The following is a 27404-nucleotide window of genomic DNA, read 5'->3' on the forward strand; positions in this document are numbered from 1 at the left end:
GGGGGGGGGCAGGAAAGGATTGTTCAGACTTCCCCACCCCTACTGTGCACACGCTCCCTGGGATGGGGGAGTGGAGGCTCAGCACAGATTCAGGAGCAGGATGGGGGCACTTCTAGGACTCATTAACAAGATTTCAGCCTTTTAGTTCTGATGCTTCCAACTTCCCTATAAAGAACATTCCTCTGTTCACAGGGTCCCCACCCAGTGAACTCTGGGCTCTACTTCCTCTCAGCCTCCAAGATAGCTTAGCCATTAGCCATTCTACCCTGGATGTGTTTTGTAATTCTCTTGAGAAAAAAGTGGGCAGGAATGAAACCACATTTTTGTGTCCATTTGAAGCTTCCACAATAAAAGGAGAAAAATTTAGAAATTTCACCTACAGTTGTATGCACTTTTTTTTTTTTTCCTTCTCTACTTTTGGCTCCTCTCCTGCTGAAACTTTTGCAGTTAAAGTTGTTTTGCACATAATTGTGCTGGGTTTTCTTCCTATTATATTTTCTTCATCAGCTAGAGTTAATGTGTCATATTTCCTGCATCTTTTACATTCCTTAGCGACCACTCCCCAGTACTGGGCATGTTAAAAGTGCTCAAGAAATAATCCTTGGCAGGCGCCTGGGTGGCTCAGCCGTTGAGCTTCTGCCTTTGGCTCAGGTCTTGATCCTGGAAACCCGGGATGAAGTCCCACATCGGGCTCCCTGCATGGAGCCTGCCTCTCTCTCTGTGTGTGTCCCTCATGAATAAATAAAGAAAATCTTAAAAAAAAAAAGAAAGAAAGAAAGAAAGAAAGAATCATTGGCTACTTTATTTAAAAAATTGTCAATGGTTTCCTAAAACTGCACTTTAAAATTTTTACTTATTTATTGGAGAGCACAATGCAGGGGTGGGGGGGAGGAGGGAGTGTGAGAGGAGGAGGAGAGACAGCATCTCAAGCAGACTCAGGCTGAGCAGAGCCCCACCCGGATTTTGACCTCAGCCAAAATCAAAGAGTCAGATGCTTAACCAACTAAGTCACCCAAGCACTCCTAAAACTGCATTCTAAAACATAAATACTTTTAAAATAGCTTTCTAATTACTCCCAACTTGAAAAATTAAGTACTATTTTAAATATATAGTATATTTCTTAATGATTAAGACCTGAAATCAAGACCTAAACCAAGATCAAGAGTCAGAAACTCAACCTATTGGGCTTCCCAAGCACTCCTACATATGACACTTTAAAGGACGTCTCCAAGGAAACGGGATTGGAACTCAACCCAAACCTAAATTAGCACCCAGTTTTATAGGCAAAGTTTCCACATAGGAGGCTTCAGCCTCTTTCTTGTATGGAGATCAAGGGAACCTCAAAAGGTGGCTCTGGATCTAAATGTCTTACAGAGCAGAGCCAGCTCACCAGCTCAGTGAAAACTGCTCTGCTGCCATACCCAATCTGGCACTGATCCCTGCAAGCAGAAGAGCAGGAGTCCTTCTTGGTGCTGGGCTCGGCAACCTCAAGCAGGGTATTAAGCCCCTCTGGGGCTGTTTCTTCCTCTATAAGATGGGGTGATGCATGCTGTCAGAAGCTTTGTACCAGAGTCCATTTATGTAATGTGCTTGGTACAACATAGGTTCCCTGTGAATGGTGGATACTACTTAGTTGCTACTGCTTGCTTCCTCAACTAAAGGCGCTGGGTGCTAGGATGCAAATTCCCAATGTGGAGCCTTTTTTTTTTTTTTTAAGATTTTATTTATTTATTCATGAGAGACACACAGAGAGAGGCAGAGACACAGGCAGAGGGAGAAGCAGGCTCCACGCAGGGAGCCTGATGTGGGACTTGATCCCGGGACTCTAGGATCATGCCCTGATCCGAAGGCAGACGCTCAACCACTGAGCCACCCAGGCATCCCTCCCAATGCGGAGTCTTAACCAGACACCCACAGTCTCCCTCCCATCTTTGCACAAAAAGAGCAAGTCTCTCCCCTAGAGATCTGTAAATACCCTGACAAGATCCAGGGTAAAATCCTTCTGAGGTGAGAGGGGGAGGTGATGGGGGTACAGTTGTGGGGCATTCAGCTTGTCACTTGGCCAAGATCTGCAGCTAAGCTAAATTACAATGTTTCTAATAATTGCTTGTAGAAATCAAGAATAAGATGATAAACACTGGTGATGAAGGGCAAAGTCATTGCATGAATGTTTTCCTTTAGCTGTTCTCACACTTCTGTTCTCTGATCTAGAGGGACTCTCCACCATCTAAATTCATAGGGACCCTAACTCAGTACACGGTGGCTTAAGTGGAAAATGGCTAAAACTGCCTTTTAAAATATTGCTACAGGTGTTCTGGAAAGCTTGACCTTACCGAACTACTACTCTGAAAGGTAAAGGCAAATTTTGGAACTCTATCCTCCACTACATTTTATAATTCTCTTTTCTCGGGGTGCCTGGGTGGCTCAGTCGGTTAAGCATCTGCCTTAGGCTCAGCTAATGATCCTAGAGTCCTGGGGATCAAGCCCAAGCCCTCCAGTGCTCTGCTCAGCAGGAAGAGTACTTCTCCCTCTCCGGGTCCCTACCACTCCCCCTGCTTGTGCTCATGGGATCTCTCTCTGTCAAATAAATAAATAAGCAAAATCTTTTAAAAAAAAAAAAATAAATAAACCTCTTATCCTGTTAGAAAAAAAAAACCTAAAATAATTTGAACTCTATTTCATAAAAAATAGCTGTTGATTAAATCTGAAAGTTGGTTCAATTTGCCTTTTATTCATTGATCGATTTATGCACTGCTGATAAAGTGGAAGAACTACCTTTATTTTTCAGTAATTTCACACCCAATGTGGGGCTTGAATTTATAACCCAGAGATTAAGAGTCACATGCTCTACAGACTGAGCCAGCCAGGTGCCTGAAAGAACTACCTTTAATTTCACGTATATCCTATCAAGGAAATAAGCCTCATATCTGAAAAACTGGCAAAGTCAGGCTAGTGAATGCCTGGATGTCATAGGGTCATGCTCACCCTCAAATCTTCTGAGCAATGAAGCTATGTCCAAGAAGTGAGAAGCTACACAGAAGATATCTGTCCCCAGCTTTCCAAAAGATAAAGCTAAATGTTGACAAATATACACTGTCCTTGGAAAATCTGGCTGAGTCGAGCTCTTAGAAAAGAAAGCCATTATTATACTGGTTCAATGTCTTACTAAACTCTTCCAAAAGGGGTGCAGAGGTAAAAAAATTGGGGCAATGACTCTCAGTCACAAGATATTTTCCAAGATATGTGATGTGCCTAGTAAGGATATAATGGACATAAAACAGAAATATAGATGTGATGATAGATATGCTCACCTATAGAATCCCAAGAGTGTTAATGAAAAGATTTATGAGGGTCTGAGAATAGGGTATCTTTCTCAAAGCAGGCCACACAGACTGGGTCCAGTCCCTTCTCATGTATTTATTAATGTCTATATAGACAGTTGCCTTATAAATATTCAAATAATGCTAAGCTGGGAGAGACGCCTAACATAAAGATTAAGAAAAAACTCCACAAAATGGTAATTTAGTCAGGATAATTGTAAACCTGCACCTATGTTGAAGGAATGACAGTATAACCCTGTCAAGTGGCAGATAGGGGGAATCCCTGGGTGGCTCAGCGGTTTAGTGCCTGCCTTCCGCCCACGGCGTGATCCTGGAGTCCTGGGATGGAGTCCTGGGATCGAGTCCCACATCGGGCTCCCAGCATGGAGCCTGCTTCTCCTTCTGCCTGTGTCTCTGCCTCTCTTCTTGGTGTCTCTCATGAATAAATAAGATTAAAAAAAAAAAAGTGGCAGATAGGTAACCTCATTATACGATCAACATAAAATGTTAAAGATGACTTTGGCTGTCATTTATGGAGACCATGAAATCTTTCTGCTTTAGTGAGGTCTGAATTTCAGCCCTAGTTAATAGCTGAGATTTCAGTTAATACTATGGGATAAGTGGGCTGTTTGGAGACCAAAGAACTCTCAAAAATACTTGGGGCACTTATGTGGTCCTTTATCTTTTTCATTTCTCATATCCCACCAGTTTCTAAATTAAACTTTTTATCCAAAGGTAATTATAGATTCACATGTGGTTGTAAAAAAAAAAAACAGTCTAGGGACATCCTCTGCACCCTGCATCCGACAATCAGAAACGTCAATAGTGACACAATCTACCAAGCTTACTGATTTCCTCATCTTACACCCACTTCTGTATTTAGTTCTGTGCAATTTAATCAATTTGTGCAATTTAATCAGATCTGTGTGACCACTATGGTCAAGGTAGATTCTAACAGGCACACTCCTTAAGCCTCCACTTAGAAAGAAAAAAATCATTCCTCCAACTGGAGACATTCTGGACACTGTAGCTTGGAAGCTACTTATGGGGGCAGTTTCACCCCCAGAGGCACGCCAAGTGCCCAGTGAAGTTTGCACTCTTACTTCAATTGGCTGGATGCGACACAAAGCGAACAGCCACACAATGCAGACCCTAGAATGGAAATCCCTCACGTGACCACTGAAAAAGCAGAGACGAGAGCTGAGATTCCTTGTCCCTGCTGGAACCCCTCACTCTTTCCATCCAGTGGTCTCCACGCCAGTTCTTGCTACCTATCCCATCCTCACCTGTTCAAAGAATCTGCACGGAGCTGCTTTGAAGAAACAGGGAACCACCAGCGATCAGCTACGTAACTACAAACGAAATGAAAAGATTCTTTTTTTGGCAAAGCATGCAAATACCTAGTGCAGATATATATTTACACCGAGCTTTTATGTAAATTACAAAGGGAGCAGAAATAGGCGGCACAGCCTTTCAGTAATTTCAGACCACCACGTCTCCTTTGTTGGCAACCCCGACGTGGGACACTAAGACCTCGTGGCACTGCTCTACCCAAGGGAGAACAGGATCTGAAGGCAAAGACTTCCTGGACCGCACCCCCAGGAAGAGCCAGAAAGAGCTAGGACGAGACGGGAACAGGCCACGGCCCGTGCGGGCTGGGCGCTGCGGCGGGGACCGCGCGGGAGGGCGGGGAGTCCTCCGCGGGAGCAGGTCGGGCGCCCTCTCCTCGGCCCCGACTCCAAGGGCGCGCTCCGGGCGGCGGGGCGGCGGGGGCTCCCCAGGAGGGCCGGGGCAGTGTGCGTGCGGGGACCGCCCGGCTCCAAGCCCGGGCCTGCGGGCAAAGCGCGTCCGTGCGGGGACCGGCTGGCCGCCCGCCGCGCTCCCCGTCTCCCCGTCTCACCTGGGCGGCCGCCGCCAGCCCGCCGTCCGCGCGAACAAAGGCGGGGGCGCCGGGCCGGCCGCGCGCTCCAAGATGGAGGGCGCCGGGGACTCGGACCGCCGCCCGCCCGCCCCGCCCCGGCCCGCCCCGCGCGGGCGCTTCCGCCGCCTCACCTGCCGCCGCTCGGCCTCCGGGGCAGACGGCGGGCGCGCCCCGAGCCTCCGAGGGCCGCCCGGCGCTCGCTCCCGAGCAAGAGCCCGACATCGCGTCGGGCCCCCGCGGCCCCCCGGCCCCGCGGTGCAGCGCGAGTCCCGGGCGCGCGCTCCGCCCCCTCCCACCCTCCCGGCAACAGCGCGGAGCGGGGCGCGCTCCTGCACCGGCCGGCGGCACAGGTTCCGCGCGCGCCGGCCCGCGCCCCCGCCCACCCTCCCGGTCACCAGCCGGGGAGCCCCGAGCGCGCACGCCTCGCACCCCGGCCGGGTGCGTGCCGGCCCTCGGCCCCTCCCACGCTCCGCGCGCGCGCCCCGGCCCCGAGCGCCCGCCGGGCCTCTGTCTCCCCCGCGGCGGCGCGGGTCCCGGAGCGCGCGCCTCCGCCCGCCCCTCCCGCCCGCGGGCAGCCCCCGCAGCCCAGCGCGCGCCCCGCCCCCTGCCCGCCGAGCGGCCCGGGCCCCGGAGCGCGCCGGCCCCGCCCCCCGCGCGGCCCGCCCTCCCCCGCGCGCCGCGCCGCCCGCGCCCGGCTCCCTCCCCGGCGGCGGCCGGCACTTTCCTCCCAAGTTGCCGCGCAAGTTCGCCAGTGGCCGGCGGCGGCGGCGGCGGCAGGAGCGCCCGAGCCCCCCCTCGCCCTCGGCCGGCCGGGGCTCCCCCGAGTGCATGGGCGCGGGCCGGGCGGGCCCCGGGGGCTGAGCGGCCGCGCCGCCTCCGCGCCCCGAGCCCCGCGCCATGGAGGGCGCCGAGCCCCGCGCGCGGCCCGAGCGCCTGGCCGAGGCCGAGGCGCGGGCGCCCGACGGCGGGCGCTTGGTGGAGGTGCAGCTGAGCGGCGGCGCCCCGTGGGGCTTCACCCTGAAGGGCGGCCGGGAGCACGGCGAGCCGCTGGTCATCACCAAGGTGAGGCGGCCGCGGGACCTCACGGTGACAGCCCAGGGGTGGCCGCGCGGCGGGGGAAGTGATGGGGGTGGGGGCGCCGCAGGGGCGGGCCAACCGTGCCCTCCGGCGGGGGGCGCTCGTCCGTGGGTCACCTGCGGGCACCGGGGCACCGGGACGCGCGAAGGTGCGCGGTCCCGGCCGCTTGGCGGCGGCGCCCTGCCCCGCTGACTCCCAGCGCCGCTCAGGGTTTAAATGGCTCCTGTTCCGGGTGCCCTCCCCTCCCCTCCCCTCCCCCTTCCAGAAGGGGCCCGGCTGGGTCCCCTGTCACTCCCGGCGTCGCCAGCGGCGGCCTGCAGCCGTGGGGCCGCCCAGGGGTTGGGGTGAACTGTCCCACGTGCCGGGGGCGGCGGTGGACAGAACCGTCCCCGCCTGTGCTTGTCACCGAAGGCCCTCTGGTTCTGCACCCCGTGAACCTGTACCCCTTATCGCTAGGAAACCCAGACTAGCAGCTGTCGCCAGCCCAGCTCGATTCCCATCAGCCCATCAATATTTACTGACTTTCAGCTTCCAGCCCTAGCCCCACGGCGCGCTGGGAGCTGCAGAAACGGACCGAAACTTTGAGGATCCTTTTTAAAAGTGGGATTTGAGCTCCAGTGTTTCTAATGTGTCTCATCAGAAATGTGTTTCCCGTTTTCTGTGTGTGTGTGTGTGTGTGTGTGTATGTGTGTCTGGTGGGGCGAGGAGGCTACTCTAGCACTTTGAATTCTCTTGTCTCAAAACAGAAATCGATCTTGAAATTTACCGGCTGAACTTGTATAGACCTGTGAAAGCGCAAACAACCACCTATCATCCTGTTTTCCTCTGATCAAAAGTGTCAGTTTCCCTGGGGAGGGTTGGGTCCGGCCTTTCCTGGGGACAAAGTTCCCTTTAAAATGCAAAAAATTCTTGGCTACGCGGGTTTGAAGGTGACTTGCTGGGTTTTTTCCCTACTTTCCTGCTTCACCACAGCAGGAAGGTATCGTCACCCCCACCCCACCCCACCCGTGCTGAATTTTCAGAAGTGGTGTAGCTTTGTTGTTCAGGTAGCAAATGAGACACCAAACTTCTCTGTTCTGTATTTTTTTTTTTTATCATTTTTTGTATTTACAAAACCAGAGACTCTGAGGGGAGGCTTGTTTGATGTGCACTGAATTCATGTTCAGCTGGGGAAAGAGGCTGCCGTTGTTATAAATTTAATGTGTAACCCATTAACGAATTGGGTTCTTTGAAAAGATGGGCAAAGTGTGTACAGCTTGCCCTGCGAGGGCACTTTCCTGCATATGTGCATGTTAAAGCATATTCCCCTGTGCCTTTTTTTTTCTTTAAAGATTTTATTTATTTATTCATGAGAGACACACAGAGAGGCAGAGACACAGGCAGAGGGTGAAGTAGGCTCCCCGCAGGTAGCCGGCATGGGACTCGATCCCGGATCCCGGGACCACGCCCTCAAACCGCTGAGCCACCCCGGCATACCCCCTGTGCCTTTTTAATAAAGATTTTATTTCCATTTCTGATGGTAAAAGTTAAAAAGATCAGGTTAACTACTGACACCCTTAGCGTTTCATGTATTTCTTTTAAAAAAGAGGTACACAGGCAATTCAATGTATCTTTTTCAGACTTACCATTATAATTGGGGGAATAAGCTGTAACACATTAGTGAAGGTGAAATCTTGCCTTTTGGCCTTATGTAGTCTAAGGGAGTTGGAAGGCACTTTAAGCTCTGAAATTCAGTTGTTTAACCAGCAGCTGGAGAAGGGGATCCCCAGAGCACCTCTTCCTTTCTACGCTCCTCCAGGTACGAAAAATAAAAACCCTGGTGTATTCTCAGTGGCCTCTTGTTCTCTCTCCAAGAGGCCCCATTCTAGACTGTAGGAGGTGGGCAGTAAAACCAATAAACACACACCAAGACCTTTGGGGTCACGTGGGGCTCTTTGCTCCCGATTTGGCCTGCTGGTTAGCTTTCACAGTACTTGCTAAGGTGTTTTTGTTTTCTTTTGGAAGTTTTTGTGGGTAGGCTAGTAGCGTGTACTTGCTGGTACTTTCCTGGTGGTGTTTCAGAATTTTGCAGGAATAAAAATGTTTGTGGTTCTTCTCTGAGAGGCTCATCCATCCCTCCCTTAAATTGCTACTTAGTTCTTATAGATGGTCCAATGTGACTGAAAATTGGTGGTTCCTTTGCTTTGAATCCTGAATGGATTCAGGAGAGTTTGGGACTTCCGTACTGAGTTTCCCTGTACACTTGTATGTACATGCAGAGGTGCATGCTCACACACGCGTGTATTATATATTTTCAATTACATGTTGCGTGGTATTGGCGCTATTTCACATGCTTGTCTTTTCTCTTGGATTAAGTCATCAATTATGCTTGCTTACACTCCAACAGCTGGTAATTAACTGTCACTTTATTAGAAAAGGATGAAGGAAAGTGTGTCCATTTAGAAGAATCACTTAAAGAGCAAGAGGAAGCTATTGTGATAGAGACTTGGGAAAATGGTTCCACCTGCAGAATCTGGATTAATCCAAGTTTTGACTCTTTCTCTCAGTAGCTACTGAAAAATCTGTGGGGCTCATTATAACAATTGTTATTTGGGGCCCAAATTATAATGTTCTAATAGGATTTTTGTGTTTTTTAAAAAGATTTTATTTATTTATTCGTGAGAGACACAGAGAGGGAGAGGCAGAGACACAGGCAGAGGGAGAAGCAGGCTCCATGCAGGGAGCCCAATGTAGGGACTCTATCCTGGGACTCCAGGATCACGCGCTCCACCTCTGAGCCACCCAGGCATCCCCCCCCCTTTTTTGGGGGGCTTTTAAAAAATCTCATAGTTAAATATTTTACATGTAAGATCCCTAGGATATTATACAATTCATTTTTTTTAAAGATTTCATTTATTCATTTGAGACAGAGAGAGACAGAAGGAGAAGCAGAAACAGAAGCAGACTCCCCACCAAGCAGGGAGCCAGACAGGGGGGCTCGATCCCAAGACCCTGGTATCCTGACCTGAGCCAAAGGTAGACGCTTCACTGGCTAAGCCACCCAGGTGCCCCTATACAACTCATTTTCTGTATAACAGAATATAATGTAGGGGAAGCTTGAGCAAGTATGAGATGACACACTCTTTTAATAATAATAGAAGTCTGATTTGAAAGCCTCATAGGAGTGCACATCTTAGAACTGGAAGGAGTGCCCAGAACAAGGCTAGTTCAATCCGTGATCTTCAGATCGAGAAATTTTATCAGCCCATTTTATAGATGCCCCAGCTAAGGCAAAGGGAAGTTAAATGGCGTGCTCTGAGGTCCCAAACCTGATAAGTCATGAGAAGGCCCCCAAGGACCAACTCCTGATCCTACATGTCCCCACTTCCTCTCTAGTCAGTTCCATCTGCTCTTGCCTGGAAACACTTGCAATGCCATATTAAATAACTTTGTCACATCAGATGAGGATTTCTCAACCCTGCCACTACTGGTATTTTGGTCTACATCATTTTCTGTTGTGGGGACTGTTCTATAGGATGTTCAGAAGCGTTCCCGGTCCCCACTCACTCTATGCCACTGGTACCCCCACTCCAGGTGTGATAGCCAACAAAAGTCTGCAGAAACTGTCAAATGTTACCTGGGGGCAGAATTGCCCTGTTTAGATTAACAGCATCACTACTTTTGTTTTTAAAAGGATTTCAGCTTTTAAAGCTTAAGTTAACTTTTCTTTGTGAAGACATTGGCCTTTTGAAAGGTTTACTTGAGGGGCTGTTTTCTTCCCAAGTGCTGGCCCTGATAATAGGCTTTATTTACATAGTAAAACTCAAACAAATACTTGCTTCATCTGCATTTTTGTAGCTGGAGAAAGGAAGTGAAGCTGGAACTCCTGAGTGCTGTGTTTTATGAGCTTTCAGTGGGGCTACTGGGTAAGGACAGTCTTTTCTTTGGGTCTAGTTAGAAGTCAGAGGGATAGTTAACTTCCCAGGAGTGGCATTCTTGGAATTTGAAGTGCATGTGTAAAGTCCCACCAGACCTCTGCTGAAAGGTGACCACCAGATTTGTATCCATTCAGGCCATTTACGCTGGCTTATAGCTTGACATTTTACTAGGGCTACAAAATACACAATCCTGCTGTTTTTCCATGCTCCTGTCTGAGAGGGATCAGAAGTGATGTCTGTGTCCTAAAAAACCACAAAGATTTTGATTTGTTAGTATTTCCAAGGCCACGTCCTGCTGTGGGTTATCTGGGGACTTGTTCAAACAGATATGATGGATGTAGGTGGTCCCCTGTTTTTGTGTGTTCCTTTCTCCATTGATTCAGCAAATGTAAAATATCAGTGAGGCTGGGGGTGGGGGGGCTGACTTCTAAAATGTCCGTGGAGGGCCTAGAATTTCAAATGGGTGGTTGAGGATTCAGTAGGGAGCATTCTGTGCACCAGCTGGGTGTCAGGAGGCCCCCTGCAGTCTCAGGAATGTTTCTTAAAGGGGGAAGGAATGAAGCTCTAGCCCCTCCTTTTCGCCATTTGTTTGAGTCCCTCCCTGAAGAATCCCAGAGCCCTAGCCAAGGAGCACCAAAGACAGTACTTTGGTCCTGGTGTGGTCCCAAGGGTGGCCCCTTTGGGAAGCCGCTGACTTTTGGGTTGCCTCTGGGGAACACTGCCACTGGTGGAGCAGGGCGGGAGAGCTGTGGCTTGGGATGCCCCCAGCCTGACTCATCTCTCTGGGGCTTCATACCTCATACCATTAAAACGTTTCTCTGGATATAAGACAAAGTCCTTCAATGTCCTTTCTAGTTTGAATACTGAGGGTGGGATGGAAGGGAATCAAGGCACGTATTTTGGATGGAGGTCACACAGCCAGGTGGCAAATGTCCTATGTAAACCATTAGCCAGAGCTCCCGGTAGCAGAAGACTCAGGGCAAAAACAGACCGTGGGTGGTGGGTGGGGGTGGGGGACACTGAGCACCTGAGGTATGTTCTTTAGTGGTTTGAAAGGGACTCCATTTTGAGGCACCTGGGTGGCTCAGTAGGTTAAGCATCTGCCTTTGACTCTAGTCATGATCCCAAGGTTCTGGGATAGAGCCTCATGTCAACCGTCTGCTCATCATCAGTCAGCTTCTCCCTCTTCCTCTGCCCTCCCCCCCTTCTGCTCTCTGCTCTCTCCTGTGCACAAGCACATGCATGTGCTCCCTTTCTCTCTCTCTCTCTCAAATAAATGAGAGAAATATCTCTCCCTCAAACAGCTGCTTTTTTAAAGAAAAAGAAAAAGGGCTCTATTTTTTTGGACCTGGCTGAGTCACTGTCATTGGTTGGAGCTAGTGGCAGCCTTGGTCAGGACACATTGCTGTCCACAGGTCTTTATATTTGCCCCCAGGAGCCAAGTTCTTTGTCAGACATCAGTAAAAGTCTTGAAAATGAAGAATCTGATGAATTCAGCAGGGGATTAGGAACTGTCAAATGTAGACTTTTTTGTGCATCTTGCTCAATCTCTGTGTGAAAGCACACCCAGGTCCGTACGTGCATTGACAAGACCCTGAACATCTGAGGGTGGTCGGTGGCCGAAGGCTGGGCTCCCTGGGCCCTGGGTGCTGTGCTGGCTGCAGGAGCTCCTCTGTTGGGAGATCCCAGACGCTTTCTGAGGCCAGCCGCCCACTTCTGAGTTGTTAGCATGAGTGTAATTCTAAAGGTTCATTTGTATTTTAAGAATCATTAGTAGATATGGTTAAAAAAAAAATGAGTTTTCTTCGGTGTGCAGGTAGACCTGCTTGGCAGCTGGCACTCGCACGTGTCTGTGTTACCCTGTCCCAGTCTCTGCCTCACGCATTTGACCCGCTTTTCATCTTGTCCTTAGGCCTCCAGAGGTGGGTTGGGTGCAGAGTGGGAAGTCAGGTAGTGTAACATCATATCCCAGGGTCTGGTGGCTGCGAGGTTCAGGGGTGGAGGATTCTTCCTTTGACATTAATTGAGCTTGACTCACATGTATGAATCAAGTGGCTTCTGTGGTATAAAAAGCTGTAAACTTAAGCTGTGCATCACACTTCTGCACCGTGTTGCATTTGGACTTCCTGATGCAGTTTTAAGTATTTCTTTAACATGTTCTGATGTTTGTGTTTTGAAAAAAGAAAGCTAGTTTGCCCAGAGAGCTAAATGTAAAATAGCAGGATACTGAAACGCTCTTAAAAATGGTCATTTGCACCTTGTCCCAGTGAGCTGGGAACTCTTAACTTACCTTTCTATTTCATGGCCACAGAAACTGGGCTCCGTGCTTGGAAAGGGCTGGTTTTTCTATTTGGAAAGCAGCTTGGTTTTGTCCTCTTGCCAAAGTAGTTTTGTGTCAGCATGCAAATAAACCTGGATTTGTGGATTTCTTAGGGCCTCTGTGGAGCTTTTCTTGTACACTTGGAACACTGTAAACATTCGACAAGATAATTTAAGGACTAAAAAGCTGAATAGACTTTTTATTCAGGTCTCACTTTTACTTTCAAACACCGTGGTCAGGAGTCGGGCGATGTTTAGAGGAGAAATTCTGCAAGCCACGGCTCTCCTAAGCTACAAACTTTCACTCACATAAAGGATTTTTAAACAGCTGAGGGTTCCATGTTACTCTCTCTGGTCTTTTTATTATTATTTTTTATTATTATTTTTTCCTCTGGTCTTTTTAAAACATTGGCAGTGTCTAACACTGGGATATTCTGGACAGATTGTTTTTCTGTCACCTTGTTGGATCAAATATTTGCGTTGCCTTCTAGTAGATGGGGCCTTTCCGTTTGTCTTTGGGGAATGTATCTTAGTAGGAGGACAGTAGGCTATCATCAAAAAAATAATCACACTAACCTTGTTTTAGGTTCAAACAAATAGGTGGTTCTGACAAGGCAGGATTTTTCTGAAATGTAATGCAAAAGTAACATTTTTTAACCGGGGCTGTTTTGTTAAATGGCCAGGGTATTGTTAGGGACCGTTAGCCCTGTTGGGATGGGAGAAGGAAGAACTGAGCTCTGGATCTGCTGGGCATGGTTGGGATTATCTTTCTTTTGGCCAGAGGTGACTAAGATGTTCAGATCAAAAGCAAATAATATTCCAGGCCTGGTAGATTCTGTGTGCTTTAAAGGCAACATTTTTACTTATTAATGGAAGGAAAGGGACAAAATGTTAGTGTATCTTTTTTGAGTTTTGTTTTCATTTATATCAAAGTGGTTCTGGCACAGTTTAAATAATCAAATAGTTCTTTGGGGACTGTTATCATACCAACAGTTCCCCACTGCCATTTCCCCTTCCCTAGAGACAACGATTGAAACTTTCTAGCTGCTATCTTTTGGCATCTGCTTACATTCTCTATTGCTGCTGCTTCTGTTCCTAACTGTTGACTTTCTAGTATATAGAAAATTTGGAACGAGCCGTTTCTCCACACACCTCCTTCCCACTGTATACCCGGCACATTTCTTCCCACTCTCCTAGTTTGATTACATCACCATTTGGTTAAGAAGAGAGTTTTTCAACCTAAGGTTGAATAGTGCTAAACACTATTGACATTTTGTGTCAAATACAGTTTAGCCTTGAATGACATGGATTTGAACAATGCGGGTCCACTTATGTATGTATTTATTTATATTTTTAAAGATTTTATTTATTCATGAGAGGCACAGAGAGAGAGACAGACACAGACACAGGCAGAGGGAGAAGCAGGCTCCATGCAGGGAGCCCGACACGGGACTCGATCCCAGGTCTCCAGGATCAGGCCCTGGGCTGAAGGCAGTGCTAAACCGCTGAGCCACCCGGGCTGCCCCTGTATTTTTTTTTCCCCAATAAATACAATACAGTACTGTAAATGTGTTGTCCTTAATTTTTTTTAATATTTCATTTTATTTGTTTGAAGATTTTACTTATTTATTTGAGAGAGAAAGCGGGAGAGAGAGAAGCAGGCTCCCTGCTGAGCAGCGGACAACCCCCCCTCCCCCCGCCCCCTCATGTAGGACTTGATCTCAGAACCCTGGGATCATGACCTGAGCTGAAGGCAGATCCTTAACTGACTGAGTAACCCAGGTGCCCCTAAGATTTTATTTTTAAATAATCTCAACACAGCACAGGGCTCAAACTTAAAACCCCGAGATCAAGAGTCATGTGCTCTACTAAGTCAGCCAGTTGCCCCTGCTTACGATTTTCTTAATCATATTTTCTTTTTCCTAGCTTTATTCGTTGTAAGAGTACAATATATGATACATACAATGTAGAGAATACGTGAAACATACAAAGATCACGTTATGGGCCAGGCTACTAGTCAATAGTAGGTAGGCTATTAGTAGTTATGTTTCGGGGAAATCAGAAGTTCTGTACTTATTTTCCACTGTGTGGGGCATCAGTATCCCTAACCCCCTTGTTCAAGGGTCGAGTGTAATTGTTTGTTGTGGGGGGGCTGCCCTATGCATTGTAAGACGAGTAGTATACCTGGACTGTACCCATTATATGGCAGTAGCACCCCTCACCCCAGTTGTGACAACCAAACATGTCTCCAGACATTGCCAAATGTCTCTTGGAGGGGGTGCAAAGTCACCCTCTTAGAGAAGCACTGAGTTAGCAATATTCAGTGTTTGCGTTTTTTTTGATGGCCAGTGCTAATCTGGTGGTAGAAAACTATGATTATTTTTCCTGTGCAAGTTTTCATAATCACTAAGGTTAATGGTAGTTTTTGTTTCTTTGCTTCATTGCCTGCACACTCATCATTGATTAAGCCTCCAAATCTTCCCTAATTGTGAAAAATCTTTTAATATATTCGAACACACAGGAGGTAGTCTTTGAAGACCTTCCCTGTCTGAAAATGTCATTTTATCTCGACAGCGAAGGATTGTTTGGTCTAGAGGTCTCCATTGGAGATGGTTCTCCTTCAGCACTTTGCAGATGCAGTTCATTCTCCACTGGTGCTCGGTATTGCTGGAGAGAGAGCAGACCTCTGTGTTTCTTGCTCTTTGGAGTGGTGCTGATTTTTTCTGACTTGTTTTTCATTGTATTTTTGTTTTGTTTTTTTATTAAGATTTTTTTTTAAGATTTTATTTATTTATTCATGAGAGAGGCAGAGACATAGGCAGAGGGAGAAGAAGGCTCCCTGTGGGGGACTCAATCCCAGAACTCCGGGATCACGACCTGAGCCCAAGGCAGACAGGCAGAGGCTCAACCACTGAACCACCCGGCCGCACCTCTGTTGCTTTTTTGTTTTGGCTTTCCTCTTCCCTATTAAACGCTCCCTTCCAATGTTTAGCGATCCTTGCTGTCTGCAGGTACTTAACAGTAGGTGACCAAAATATCCTTTGGAAGCTGTGTGTTTGTGGCTTAGAGATCTTGTGAGGTTGCTTCCCTAGGGAGTCCTTTAAGGGCATAGCTTTAGTTGGTTCTTTTGGGCCGATCCTGTCCTTGTCAAATGGTAATTCTTACCTCTACTGAAAATAAATTTCCAGTATAGGGCAGATTTGAATGGTGATGTGAGGTATACCAGTTTAGGGGATACCTGCTTTGATCAGCAAGGTAAGAGTGGTCACTTCTGCCCCCTGTGTGGCCACAGTGGTTCCAGTTTGTTGGGAAAATTGTTACCAGTGTTAAGTGGCAGTGGTATGTTTGAGGCTAGATCTTTACTCTGTCTTTAACCTTTTTAATCTTCCATCCTCCGACTGTCAAACTAGAGTCATTCCTATTCTATTATAATATCATGGGAATTAAATGAGGTATGATATATAAAGCTAGCTGTAGGGAATTTAAATTCCTATCTCCTCCCCTTCCCCTTGTACTATTCAATTCTGTTTCATTAAGAGTTGGAAAACAGGGGTGTGGGGGTGACTGGGTGACAGGCACTGAGGGGAGCACTTGATGGGATGAGCACTGGGTGTTATTCTATATGTTGCCAAATTGAACACCAATAAAGAAGACATTTATAAAAAAAAAATTGGAAAACAGGGGAGCCTGGCTGGCTCAGTCAGTAGAGCATGCAATTCTCGATCTCGGGGTTTTGAGTTTGAGCCCCACGTTGGGTGTAGAGATTACTTGAAAATAAAATCTTTAAAAATTTTGGAAACTACAACAAATAATGTTAATGTGTTGAACCACCAACTCACTATGAAAAGACTTTTAGCTAGATTTTGCATGGCAACATTTTAATTGTCTCCTACAGATTTGATTTGTTTTGATTTTTGTAGAGATTTTATTTATTCATGAGAGATAGAGAGAGGCAGAGACACAGATTCACAAACCTGAGATCAAGAGTCACACATTCCAGTGACTGAGCCATCCAGGCACCCCATCTGTCAGTTTTTTTAATAATAATGTTCCTGGATTTTATAATAGTAACAATAGCTCTTTCAGATGAATGTGATATTCAGAAGAATAGGATTTTAGAAGAGTGATCCTGGGAAGTGAAAATAAGTAGGAGAGATGAAAGCTGACTACCCCTGTGACAAGAGGTTCTGTTTGGTGACTGCTTCAGTCTGTGGCAGTAGCAGGTGTTCCAGGGCATGGGGCTGGAGGCCGGGCTTATCAGCGGTGCTATCAGCTCACTGGAATCGTCCGGGTCTCCTCCTGGACGCACTGCTGGACTACATTTCGCAGCTTGCCACAGCTGTCTGTGACCTCGTGACCCTTCTGCCCTGGCAGATGCAAGGGGGGTGATGTCTGCCATTTCAGCCTGTCCTCCTTCCTCTTCTGCTTGTCTGGAAAGAAGCAGAGTCCTGTCAGCATGGATCCCCGAATACGTGAGAGAGGAGGGGGCTGCCCGCAGCAGGATTACCCTCCAGTAACACCAGTACGGCGCAGAAAGCAAGCCTCTGCTGTGTCCGAGCCGTTCATTACACATTTCTTGGATTACTTGCTCTAAGAGACCGTTCTAACAAATGAAATCCAGAGAGAAATCAAAGTTCTCCTTTTAACACATGTATACCCGGCTTTAAGAGATCGGATATGTGGCACTTAACTTACATGCGTCCAGGAGGGAATGATTATTTGCTTTGTAGAAGGAATCACTGTGGGTGTCCAATTAGCACGTAGCTTATTCCCCACACTCTGATTATAGAAAATGGGACCTGTGTGCCATCGTTTTGGCTTCCTTCCACCTTAGCTTTTTGTCTCAGACAATAATTTAATTTTCACCCTGTCTTGGTTTGCCTTCTCCTCGCTGCAGAGGATTGCCTGGAAGCTATGGAGAGGTAGGGCTGAGCGGGGGAGCCCGCAGCCTGGGTCCTGAGCTGTCAGTAGGGCTGGGCCTGAGGGGCGTGGGTGGCCAGCTGCTGCTCTGAGGTCCCCGAGGTCCCTAACGGACACTCCTCCTTTCCTTCGCCACCACTGTTAAAGTGCAGAAGATGCTGCCTGGAGGGTTCCACATTCCAGGCCCAGGGGCACGGCTGCCTCTATCAGAGTAATGAATTCTAACCGTGTATGACAGACGTTTCCCCTCTGGGGAGCCCGACTCCGACTCCTGGGTTAGAGCGTGGAAGAAAGGGAGGCAGAGATGAGTGCGCAGTCCGAGTGCTCTCGGGAGGAAGGGGCAGTTGCTGTAAGGATCTGAGGGAGAGGAGGAGGATCCCTCCTACTTCGGGGCTGGAAAGCCTGGTGCGGTGGTGGGCAAGGTAGGCCTCGCGGCTGCTAGCCCTCCAGGTAGCCCTCCTGACTTTACGGGGAGGTGAAGGTGGCTCTTTGCCTGTGGCTTGCACATGCTCAAGCTGCATCTGTTTATGATGACCGTGCATATGTTTGTAAATTTGTAAGCACAGAGATTTTTTTTTTAGCACAGAGATATTTATCAGTGCTAATTGTACATATGCTTTATAAATTTTTAAGCGTAGTGATGGTTATTCTTGGCGCAGAAACATTAAAACATTATTTTCCTTGAAAATAAAGGAAACGATTGATCAGTAGCCCAAAACATGGTAATCTTGTTTCTGTGGTATAGCTATATTGATTCATTTTCCCCATCTCTAGAATTCTTTGCTTTGTACCATATAGATCTAATTATTCATTCCTTGAAGGTAATTCTCCTAAGAATTGTATTGTTAGTCTTTGGAATCAGATTAAGCTTAGAGGAAGCTAAGCCTTATGTATGCCGCTTGAAATTTTTAAATGACATGTTTTGGGGACGCGTGGGTGGCTCGGCGGTTGAACGTCTGCTTTTGGCTCAGGGCATGATCCCAGGTCTGGGGATCCAGTCCCACCTCGGGTTCCTGCAGGGACCCTGCTTCTCCCTCTCCCTATGTCTCTGCCTCTCTCTCTCTCTATCTCGCATGAATAAATAAATAAAATCTCTCTCTTTTTTTTTTATTTTTTATTTATTTATTTTTTTTAATTTTTATTTATTTATGATAGTCACAGAGAGAGAGAGAGGCAGAGACACAGGCAGAGGGAGAAGCAGGCTCCATGCACTGGGAGCCTGATGTGGGATTCGATCCCGGGTCTCCAGGATCGCGCCCTGGGCCAAAGGCAGGCGCCAAACCGCTGCGCCACCCAGGGATCCCATCTCTCTTTTTTTTTTAAATGACATGTTTTGTTATTGTGGAATATATTAAGTTTTTTTTTTAGGTATATTTTTTTCAAAAGCCCTTAACTTCTGGGAAACTGTATTGGTCAAATATGTCACTCTTTCATACAACTGTGTGCTTTTTTTGGTATGTTTAGCTTTTCTTTTCATTTTCCTTCGTGTTTACATGTCACTGAAACCCCCCCCCCCTTTTTTTTTTTTGAGTAGGCTCCACCCTGACCCAGTGTGGGACCCGATGTGGGGCTTGAACTCATGATCCTGAGATCAGGACCTGAGCTCTGAGATCAAGAGCATCCAGGCACCCCTAGATGTCCTGTACCTTGAATGAAGTTTGGGAAGGAAACATCTGGACTAGGATAGACAGACCTCCTGCTGCTCCAATCATACTTATTTTGTGGAAGTTAAACTTCCACAAGATCTCCCAGCTGATCCTCTAGGGTTTATAAGGTTGGTGGGGGAGGGGGTACTATTTCCATCCTCCTTCCCCATCTGCAGTGACAGGTGTTTAGGAGAAAGGAATGACAACCTGACACCACAAAGGTACATTCTCCATTCTCTGCTAGTAACTAAGGATGCTCCTTCTTGTGTCCTGGGAACTGGGTCTGTTTTTCCAGAGTTCTGGTCTCAAAATACCCATGGCTGCAGTTGTTGTCTGAAAAAGATGTCTTACAAAAAACTGCATTGTCTGCCTTTCTTTGTGACCATTGTACAGATAGCTTTGACAGCTCTTGTTTCCTTTGCCATCTGCTGCAATGTTGGTTTCTCTGGAAGGTTCTTCCTTTGCTTACGTGTCCTCTCGTGTTTAGGTGCTCTCAAGTGCTTCCTTGACAGAGCCTGTGTGTGCAGATGCCTCTGCCATCTGCAGGTGGAATGTGGACTTGTGCAACGGCCAGATGGACTCCTTTTTAAAGATTTTATTTATTTATTCATGAGACACACACACACACACACACACACACACACACACAGGAAGAGAGAGGCAGAGACAAAGGCAGAGGGAGAAGCAAGCTTCATGCAGGGAGCCTGACATGGGACTCGATCCCCGGTCTCCAGGATCATGCCGTGGGCTGAAGGCGGCGCTAAACCGCTGAGCCACCCAGGCTGCCCCAGGTGGACTTGTGATCCAAGTGGAGCTCACTCATCTTCCTTTACCCTCCTGCATTTCCAGTCTTGTCCACACTTTATCCCTACATCTAAGAGTCACCCTTCATGTCTTGCCCTCCTTCCACAGACAGTTGATCACCAAGTCCTTTGGAGCCTAAATGACTAATGTTTGTTTTTCAAACACAGTGTCACTGCTTCCAGTATCGTGACAGATTCTGGATTCTGCGTGCGTCAGACTCTTCTAGAACACCAGTAGTGGATGTGCCAACACGCTAAGTGGTGTCTCAAGTTCTTGCTGGAAAGGCCTCAGTAACTCCTTGTATTACACCTTAGCTAGGTGTAGAAAATTCTTTACCTTGTGGTGGCTGCCTATTTCCCAGCCTCATCTGCCGTCCTTCTCCTGCCTTGACACTTTAGCCTGCACTGTCCCAGGTGGTGGCTGCTTATCATATGTGGCTGTTGAACACTTGAAATGTGGCTAGGTCAAGCTGACATGTACTGTAAGTTAAAATAACATTGGATTTTAGACTTGATCTGGTTTAAAAAAATACATAGTATAGCTTATTAATAATTCCTTTATATTGTATACCTGTTAAAATGATATTTTGGCTCCACTTGGTTAAATAAGTTAAATATATCATTAAAATAAACTTCATATATTTTTTTGCTTCCTAAAATGCAGCTCCTACAAGAGCGAAAGTTATGTATGTGGCTCTGATATTTCTATAGACAGCTCTTTAGACTCTTGTTAGGCAAGCTATGGTCCTTGGACCAAATAGCATCCCCTGGGAGCTTGTGTGAAATGCCCTACCCCAGACCTGCTGAATCAGAATCTGCATTTTAACAGGGTCTTTGGGTGATTGAGAAGCATGCTTAGGATTGCCATATAGTGCTTTGGAGAGCTATTACCTGGCCCCCAACATCCTGTGGTGTGTGACGCTTTGCAGGGTTCTTTCTCTTGGTTTCTCTCAGACATTCATGGTTATGTGCAAGGCTCTACTCCTGTTGCACATCCCAGGCAAAGTGGCCCAGGGCCCTTCCTCCCACCCAGGCATAGTATGCCCATGGTACCTTCCATGGGCCCTGTAGTCAGGACCTGACAGCGTCCGTGAGGCCCAGCGACCAGACTGTGGCTAACATGCAGTATGAAGGCCCTCGTCAAGGACTGGTGCCTTTAGCAGGGCCAGCATCGTGCTGCGCTTTGCTTCTGGTGTGGGTCTTGGGGGTGAAGGTCAGAGTATGCCCAGCACCAGACAAGTCATACAGGGCACTGATTCCCTGAGCCAGGGCTGCAGGGCCTGTGAGGAGGCTGCAGGTCTGCAGGAGATGGTAAAGAAGAGGCCTCAGTGTGTCTAGGGCGCTGCAGAATGATGCCTCCTTGGCCTCCTAGCAAAGTACTATAACCCGGATCATGGAAAACAGAGGAAACAAAGCCAGCATACACAATTGTAGGTACTGGTCTCAACTGTAAAGATGTCCCCACGCCACCAAAAGAAGTAAAAGCAGGCAGATGACAAAGGTAGCCTTAGAATGTTGAGCTGACAGTGACCTGTTCTTTCCTCTCCTCCAGATTGCTTATGACATGGCGGGTGCTGCTTTGTCCTGGAAGCCATGCTCACGGCGTTTAAAGGAAGCCCTGCCCTGAGTTTCCTTCCCCTGCCCTCCTGGGCTCCATTTCCCTATCTTAACTGCTTCTGACTCCCATTGTTACCAGGAGGTCGGAGAGGGGGTCGCCCAGCAAGTGAAGACGAGACAAGCCTGACTCGAGACCAGCGTGAGTGACAGCATACACGAACACCCATGGCCCCTGGCTGTTGACCTGAACCAGCCCAAGCCTTACGCCACGGGAAGGGTTGTCCCGTGGATTCATGTGGGGTGTGCTCGCTTCGGCAGCACATATACCAAAATTGGATTCATGTGGTGGCCACAGACTGACCTCCTTCCAGTCCTTGCGGCCCTGAGAGTATCCTGATCTCTGGATCTTTGAGACCATCTTCTAGTAAATCTGGTAGAGAACTACAACTGCATTGTCAGATTAAAGGTGTGCTGTGCAGTGTTTAAGGAAGCCTGATGCATTTATGGGGTGGTGGGGAGGGGGGAGGCCAGTCTGCATTTCTTCTCCCTTGAGTTTTTAGATTTTTTTTTTTTTTAGTTTTTAGAAATTTTTAAAACCTGAGATGTAACTCACATACCATAAACTTCACCCTTTTAGACTGAACAATTCACTGTATTTTAATATATTCACTTAGTTGTACAGCCAGCACTCTCTCTGATTGCAGAACATTTCCATCGCCCCAAAGAGAAGTGCCATACCCATTAGCAGTCACTCCCTGTCCCCTACTGGCCCCCAACCCCTAACAATCCCTACTTTGTGTTTCTGTAGTTGCCTGTTCTGGTATTTCAAAGAAGTGTGTCATGATATGTAGCCTTTCGCGCCTACCTTCTTTCGCTCAGCATGTTTTGTTTTTTTTTAAAGATTTTATTTATTTATTCATGAGAGGCAGAGAGAGAGAGAGAGAGAGAGAGAGAGAGAGAGAGAGAGGCAGAGACATAGACAGAGGGGGAAGCAGGCTCCATACAGGAAGCCTGATGTGGGACTTGATCCCAGGTCTCCAGGATCACACCCCGGGCTGCAGGTGGCGCTAAACAGCTGCGCCACTGGGGCTGCCCCACTCAGCATGTTTTCAAGACTCATCTATGTTGTAGCGTGTGTACATGGTTCGTTCCTTTTCAGGGCTGAATAGTGTTCCGTTGTATGGGGACAGAACACATTTGGTTTATCCGTTGATGGACATCAGGTTGTTTCTATTTTTTGGCTATCATGGACAATGCTGCCATGGGTAGTCACCCACTCACACAGTTGTATTTGTGTAGACCTATGTTTTCAGTTCTCTGGGGTATTTCCTTGCATTTTGAGGTGGACACACACAAGCGTGGTACCTGTGTTTTCTGGGCACAGGGGCATCATACCTCTGATAAATTAAAGGAGTAGTGTTGGTCACTCTGGCTTGGAGGTTGTTTAAACAAGATTAAAACTAACAGTCTTTAAGTCTTAACATTTATTGTTTAAAGATTTATTTAGAGGGGGAGTGTGTGTGTGCATGCAAGTGTGGGAGGATGGGCAGAGGAGGGGAGAGAAGCAGACTCCATGCTGAGCAAGGAACCTGACTTGGGGCTTGATCAAGACCCTGAGATCATGACCTGAGGTGAAATTAAGTCAGATGCTTGGGTAGCCCGGGCGGCTCAGCGGTTTAGCGCTGCCTTCAGCCCAGAGCCTGATCCTGGGGACCCAGGATCGAGTCCCACGTTGGGCTCCCTGCATGGAGCCTGCTTCTCCCTCTGCCTGTGTGTGTGTGTCTCTCTCTCTCTCTCTCTCCCCCCCTCCCCCTCTCTCCCTCCCTCCATCTCTCTCTCTCTCTCTCTCTCTCGAATAAAAAAATAAAATCTTAAAGAAAAAAAAAAAGTCAGATGCTTAACCGACTGAGCCACCCAGGTGCCCCTAAATCTTAAAATTTAGAAAAAACTTCAGATGAACAGTTTTGGAAACTCATGATGGGCTTGTGTCTTAATGACATGAGATGGAGTGTGGACCCCTGCTCTGACACACATGGTCTCACTTGGGCCCTTAAAACACCCTGGATACAATGTGCCTGGGTTCCCGGCGTCCTCTCCGTGCTGGCAATTGCAGCTCACAGTTGCTAAAGCCTTTCTGTTGGCTGCTGCTGTTTGCTCTGTGAGCGTGAGCATGGAAAGTCTCAACAACCCTGTGATGTAAACACTGTTATGTACCGTTTTGCAGAGGAGGGTAGAGGTTTGCCTAAAGCAAGGACTGCACCCCCTGTCCCGGCAGCTGTGTTGGGAGCCACTGCCTGGGTGTGCTGCACCCCGCAAGGCTGTCCTCAGTGGAGAGGGAAGCTTTGGCCTGCATTGCTAGGTGCTTGGCAGATGCATGCAGACCTTCTTGGAAGGAGAACATGGCACCGTGTCCACCTCTGTTCTCTTCTATTGGCATCGTTAGAGGATGCTCTTTGCCTTCCTGCCAGGATGATTCTCTAGTGCAGATACCCAGAAGGGTCATTCCGTGCCTAAGGGCAGTAATGGATCAGCGAGGCATCACTCCTGTGGGAAATGAGCTCCTCTTCCCACCTCCCTCCCTCTCCTCTTTCCAGCAGTAACACAGCTTTAAAGAAAAACGGAAACTTCCATGTCTTGAACCCAGACTATAGGAGAATCTCTCAATAAACCTCACCTTTCCAGGGTTGGGGACATTAGTACAATATTCATACAGCATTGTAGGGTTTAGAAAGTTTTCTATTTTTTACTTCACTTTTTTTTTTTAAGATTTTATTTATTCATTAGAGAAAACACCAACAGGGGGAAGGGGCAGAGGGAGAGGGCAAGAATCTCAGAGAGACTCATGACTTGAGCCCAAACCAAGTCAGAGACCTTTAACCGGTCAAGCCACCCCAGTGCCCCTTTCTGTGTGAATTTTTTAAAAAATCTTTCTTGAGAATTCTTTTTTGAAGACTTTTTTATTTTTATTTGAGAGAGTGCGTGTGCACATGAGTGGGGCAAGGGAGGCAGGAGGCCGAGGGAAAAGGAGAGGGAAACCACCACCACCCTCCAAGCACAGAGCCATGACCCTGAGATCAGGACCAGAGCTGAAATCCAGAGTGGGACTGGATGTGGGCCCTGCCTCCTTGGGCTCCCTGCTTTGAGCCTGCTTCTCCCTCTGCTCTTCCCTCCCCTCCTGTGTTCTTATGCTGTCTCTCAAATAAATACAATCTTAAAAAAAAAAAAAAAAAAAAAAAACTGGACGCTTAACTGACTGAGCCACCCAGGTGCCCTGAAGTTAATTTTTAAAGTGTAGGAATCCTCAGGATTTTATAAAATGACATGTTCTATGTTCTCTGAAATCCATATCAAGTATTATAAATCTCACCTTGACAATAGACCTGTTCGTGATATTTCTGATATTTAGATCTTTCTCCATAGATTAGAGATCAGTAGACTTTTTCTGCACGGGACCAGAGTCATTATTTTTGGTTTTGTGGCCCAAACTGCTGCCCCCTGCACTTCCAGCATGAAAACAGCCATAGGCAATACATAAATGGAAGGGCTGGGTGCCAATAAAACTTTATTTACAGAAGCAGGTAGTGCTCAGGATTTGGGATGCTGGTGGAGGGATTGCCACCCCCCCAGCAAGTAGTGGTTTTCAAAGTGTGGCCCTCAGACCAGCTGTATCAGTATCACCTGGAGACCTGTTAAAAATGCAGTCTTGGCCCTCACTCTGAACCTACTAAACCCCAAACTGGGGAGGCAGTCAGGAATCCTACAGGCCATGTTGGTGTTGGCTAGTGCTTGAGAACTGCTTTAGGGAGCTGTGGCCCACCTGTGGTTTGCATTAGAGTCAGCTACTGTCTGCTGAAATTGCCTTGCTGGGGCCCAGAAATCTGAATTTTAACAATGAGCCCAGATTGTCCTCTGTGCGCTGAAATAAGAATGCTTCTAAAACAGCGCTTCTCTGGATCAGTAGAGAAGATGAGGGAGGGAGAGGTCAGGGAACAGAAAGTACATTTATTTCTGATACCTCGCATGCATCCCGGAGCCAGGAGTTTCTGGAACTGAGATTCAGGCCTTCTGCGCAGAACTGCTGCACACCCAACCACATTTATACACATGGGTATTTCATATCTGCAATAAAAGCAAGTTGAGAACGTATTGTCTGATCCCATTGATACAAGTGTCCGGCATAGGCCAGTGCATAGACTCAGAGCGGATGAGGGTGGTTGCTGTCGGGCTCGAGGTTTCTTTTGGGGAGTGATGAAATGTTTTGGAATTACAGAGTGGTGATATTCACACAAGTATACTGAGTGTAGTAAAAACCACTGAATTGTAAACTTTAGAAAGGTGGATTTTATGGAATGTGAGTTACAGCTCAATAAAGCTGTTATTGAATAAAAGGAAATGGGTTGAGGCATTCCGGCTCATTCTTGAATTGCAAAGACTGACTGGGAAAGTCCCATCCTCTGGGCAGTTCCCATTGTGCTCATCTCCGGGTTCCTCTGTTGGTACTGGGTCTGGCCATGGGCACCTCTTCCCACCTCCCTCCCGTGGCCTGGGGAGAGATAAAGTATGTGTTCTTTTGGGAGAATCACTCCTGATAGTCGGGAGGCCCCTGGGCTGAGAGAGCCTCTTTCTGCAGGTTAAAGGAAGTAGGGGAGTTGCCTTTCTTCAAGAGCACTGGGAGCCATGGAAGGTATGAGAGCAGCTGGTGGTGGCAGGGGTCACTCTGGCAGTAGAAGGGCAAGTGGGTTCAGGTACATGGGGAGGAACTGAGAATCCTTCAGCTACTGGTGGTGATAGGGAAAGTCTGGGAATCTCCCTTGTCCAAGGCACAAGGGAGCCTGCCTGGTGGTGCCAGTGCTTGGAGGGAGGATGCTAGAGATAGCACGTGAGCTAAAAGTGTGGGTACAGGTGATCCCCCCAGTCCCCATCCCATTTAGTGGCGGCTAGGGCTGAGCAGGGATGAGAGTCCCAGCTTCTAGAAGTGGGAGGCCTCCAGAAAGCTCCATGAGCAAACAGGTGAGTCCAGGGTAGAGCTGGCCCTTCTCTTTGGAGCAGGCACTGTCTCAGGATGCTGGCTCGAGGCAACATGGAACAGGTGCACTCAGGGCACCTCCCCAACAGGCCTCTGTCCCTTCCCAGCACTTCTGACAAACATTTAGCTTGCTTTGCTCCTAAGTGCATTTTCCATGCTCTGTTCTAACTGCTTCTGGAGGAAACGAGCAACTGGTTGGGAAAAAATTTCCTTTTAAGAATAAGAATTATTAAAATGTCATCTAGCTAAATCATATGAGTTACTTTAACTTAAATTTTGTCTGTTTTATGAGACATGAATCCAAATAAGTATGTCATTGGGATGCCTGGGTGGCTCAGTGGTTGAGCACCTGCCTTCAGCCTAGGGCCTGATCCTGGAGACCCGGGATTGAGTCCCGCGTCAGGCTCCTGGCATGGAGCCTGCTTCTCCCTCTGCCTGTGTCTCTGCCTCTCTCTCTGTCTCTCTCATGAATAAATAAATAAAATATTTTTTTAAAAAACGGTATGTCACAGATATATGGGAAAGATGTTTGGCTCTCTGGAAGGCAAGAGCCTTTTTTTTTCTTTTATTTTAATTAAAGATTGTATTTATTTATTTATAGAGAGAGATTGTGGGCAGAGAGAAAAGGAAAGAATCTCCAGCAGACTGCCCTGAGTGCTGAGCGCAACTAAGGGCTCAATCTTATGACCCTGAGGATATGACCTGAGCAAAAATCGAGAGACCCTCAACTGACTGAACCCCCCCAGGCAACCCCCTTTTTTTCTTTTTCTTTTTTTTTAAATTTTATTTATTCATTCATTCATGAGAGACACACACACAGAGAGAGAGAGAGAGAGAGTGGCAGAGACACAGGCAGAAGGAGAAGCAGGCTCCATGCAGGGAACCCGATGTGGGACTT

General features: G+C 47.7%; 2 protein-coding genes across 4 annotated transcripts in view; one reads left to right on the forward strand and one right to left on the reverse strand.

Annotated features, from left to right (window-relative positions):
• The window catches only part of GPR143 (G protein-coupled receptor 143), a 66736-nt gene extending 61229 nt beyond the window's left edge, over nucleotides 1-5507 (reverse strand). Inside the window, exon 1 of the mRNA XM_041740582.1 lies at nucleotides 5373-5507. Coding sequence (XP_041596516.1) covers nucleotides 5373-5463 — 91 coding nt within the window. The 5' untranslated portion in view covers nucleotides 5464-5507. The remainder of the gene's footprint in view (nucleotides 1-5372) is intronic.
• Nucleotides 5508-6067: 560 nt separating this feature from the next.
• Nucleotides 6068-27404, forward strand: part of SHROOM2 (shroom family member 2) — a 144359-nt gene continuing 123022 nt past the window's right edge. For 2 of the 3 annotated variants that reach the window (XM_041740576.1, XM_041740577.1), the window contains exon 1: nucleotides 6068-6303. In XM_041740576.1, coding sequence (XP_041596510.1) covers nucleotides 6139-6303 — 165 coding nt within the window. In that variant the 5' untranslated portion in view covers nucleotides 6068-6138. The remainder of the gene's footprint in view (nucleotides 6304-27404) is intronic. The other variant, XM_041740579.1, reaches the window with a different exon arrangement.

This window comes from Vulpes lagopus, chromosome X (genome assembly GCF_018345385.1).
Source record: "Vulpes lagopus strain Blue_001 chromosome X, ASM1834538v1, whole genome shotgun sequence".
NCBI classification, from domain to species: domain Eukaryota; kingdom Metazoa; phylum Chordata; class Mammalia; order Carnivora; family Canidae; genus Vulpes; species Vulpes lagopus.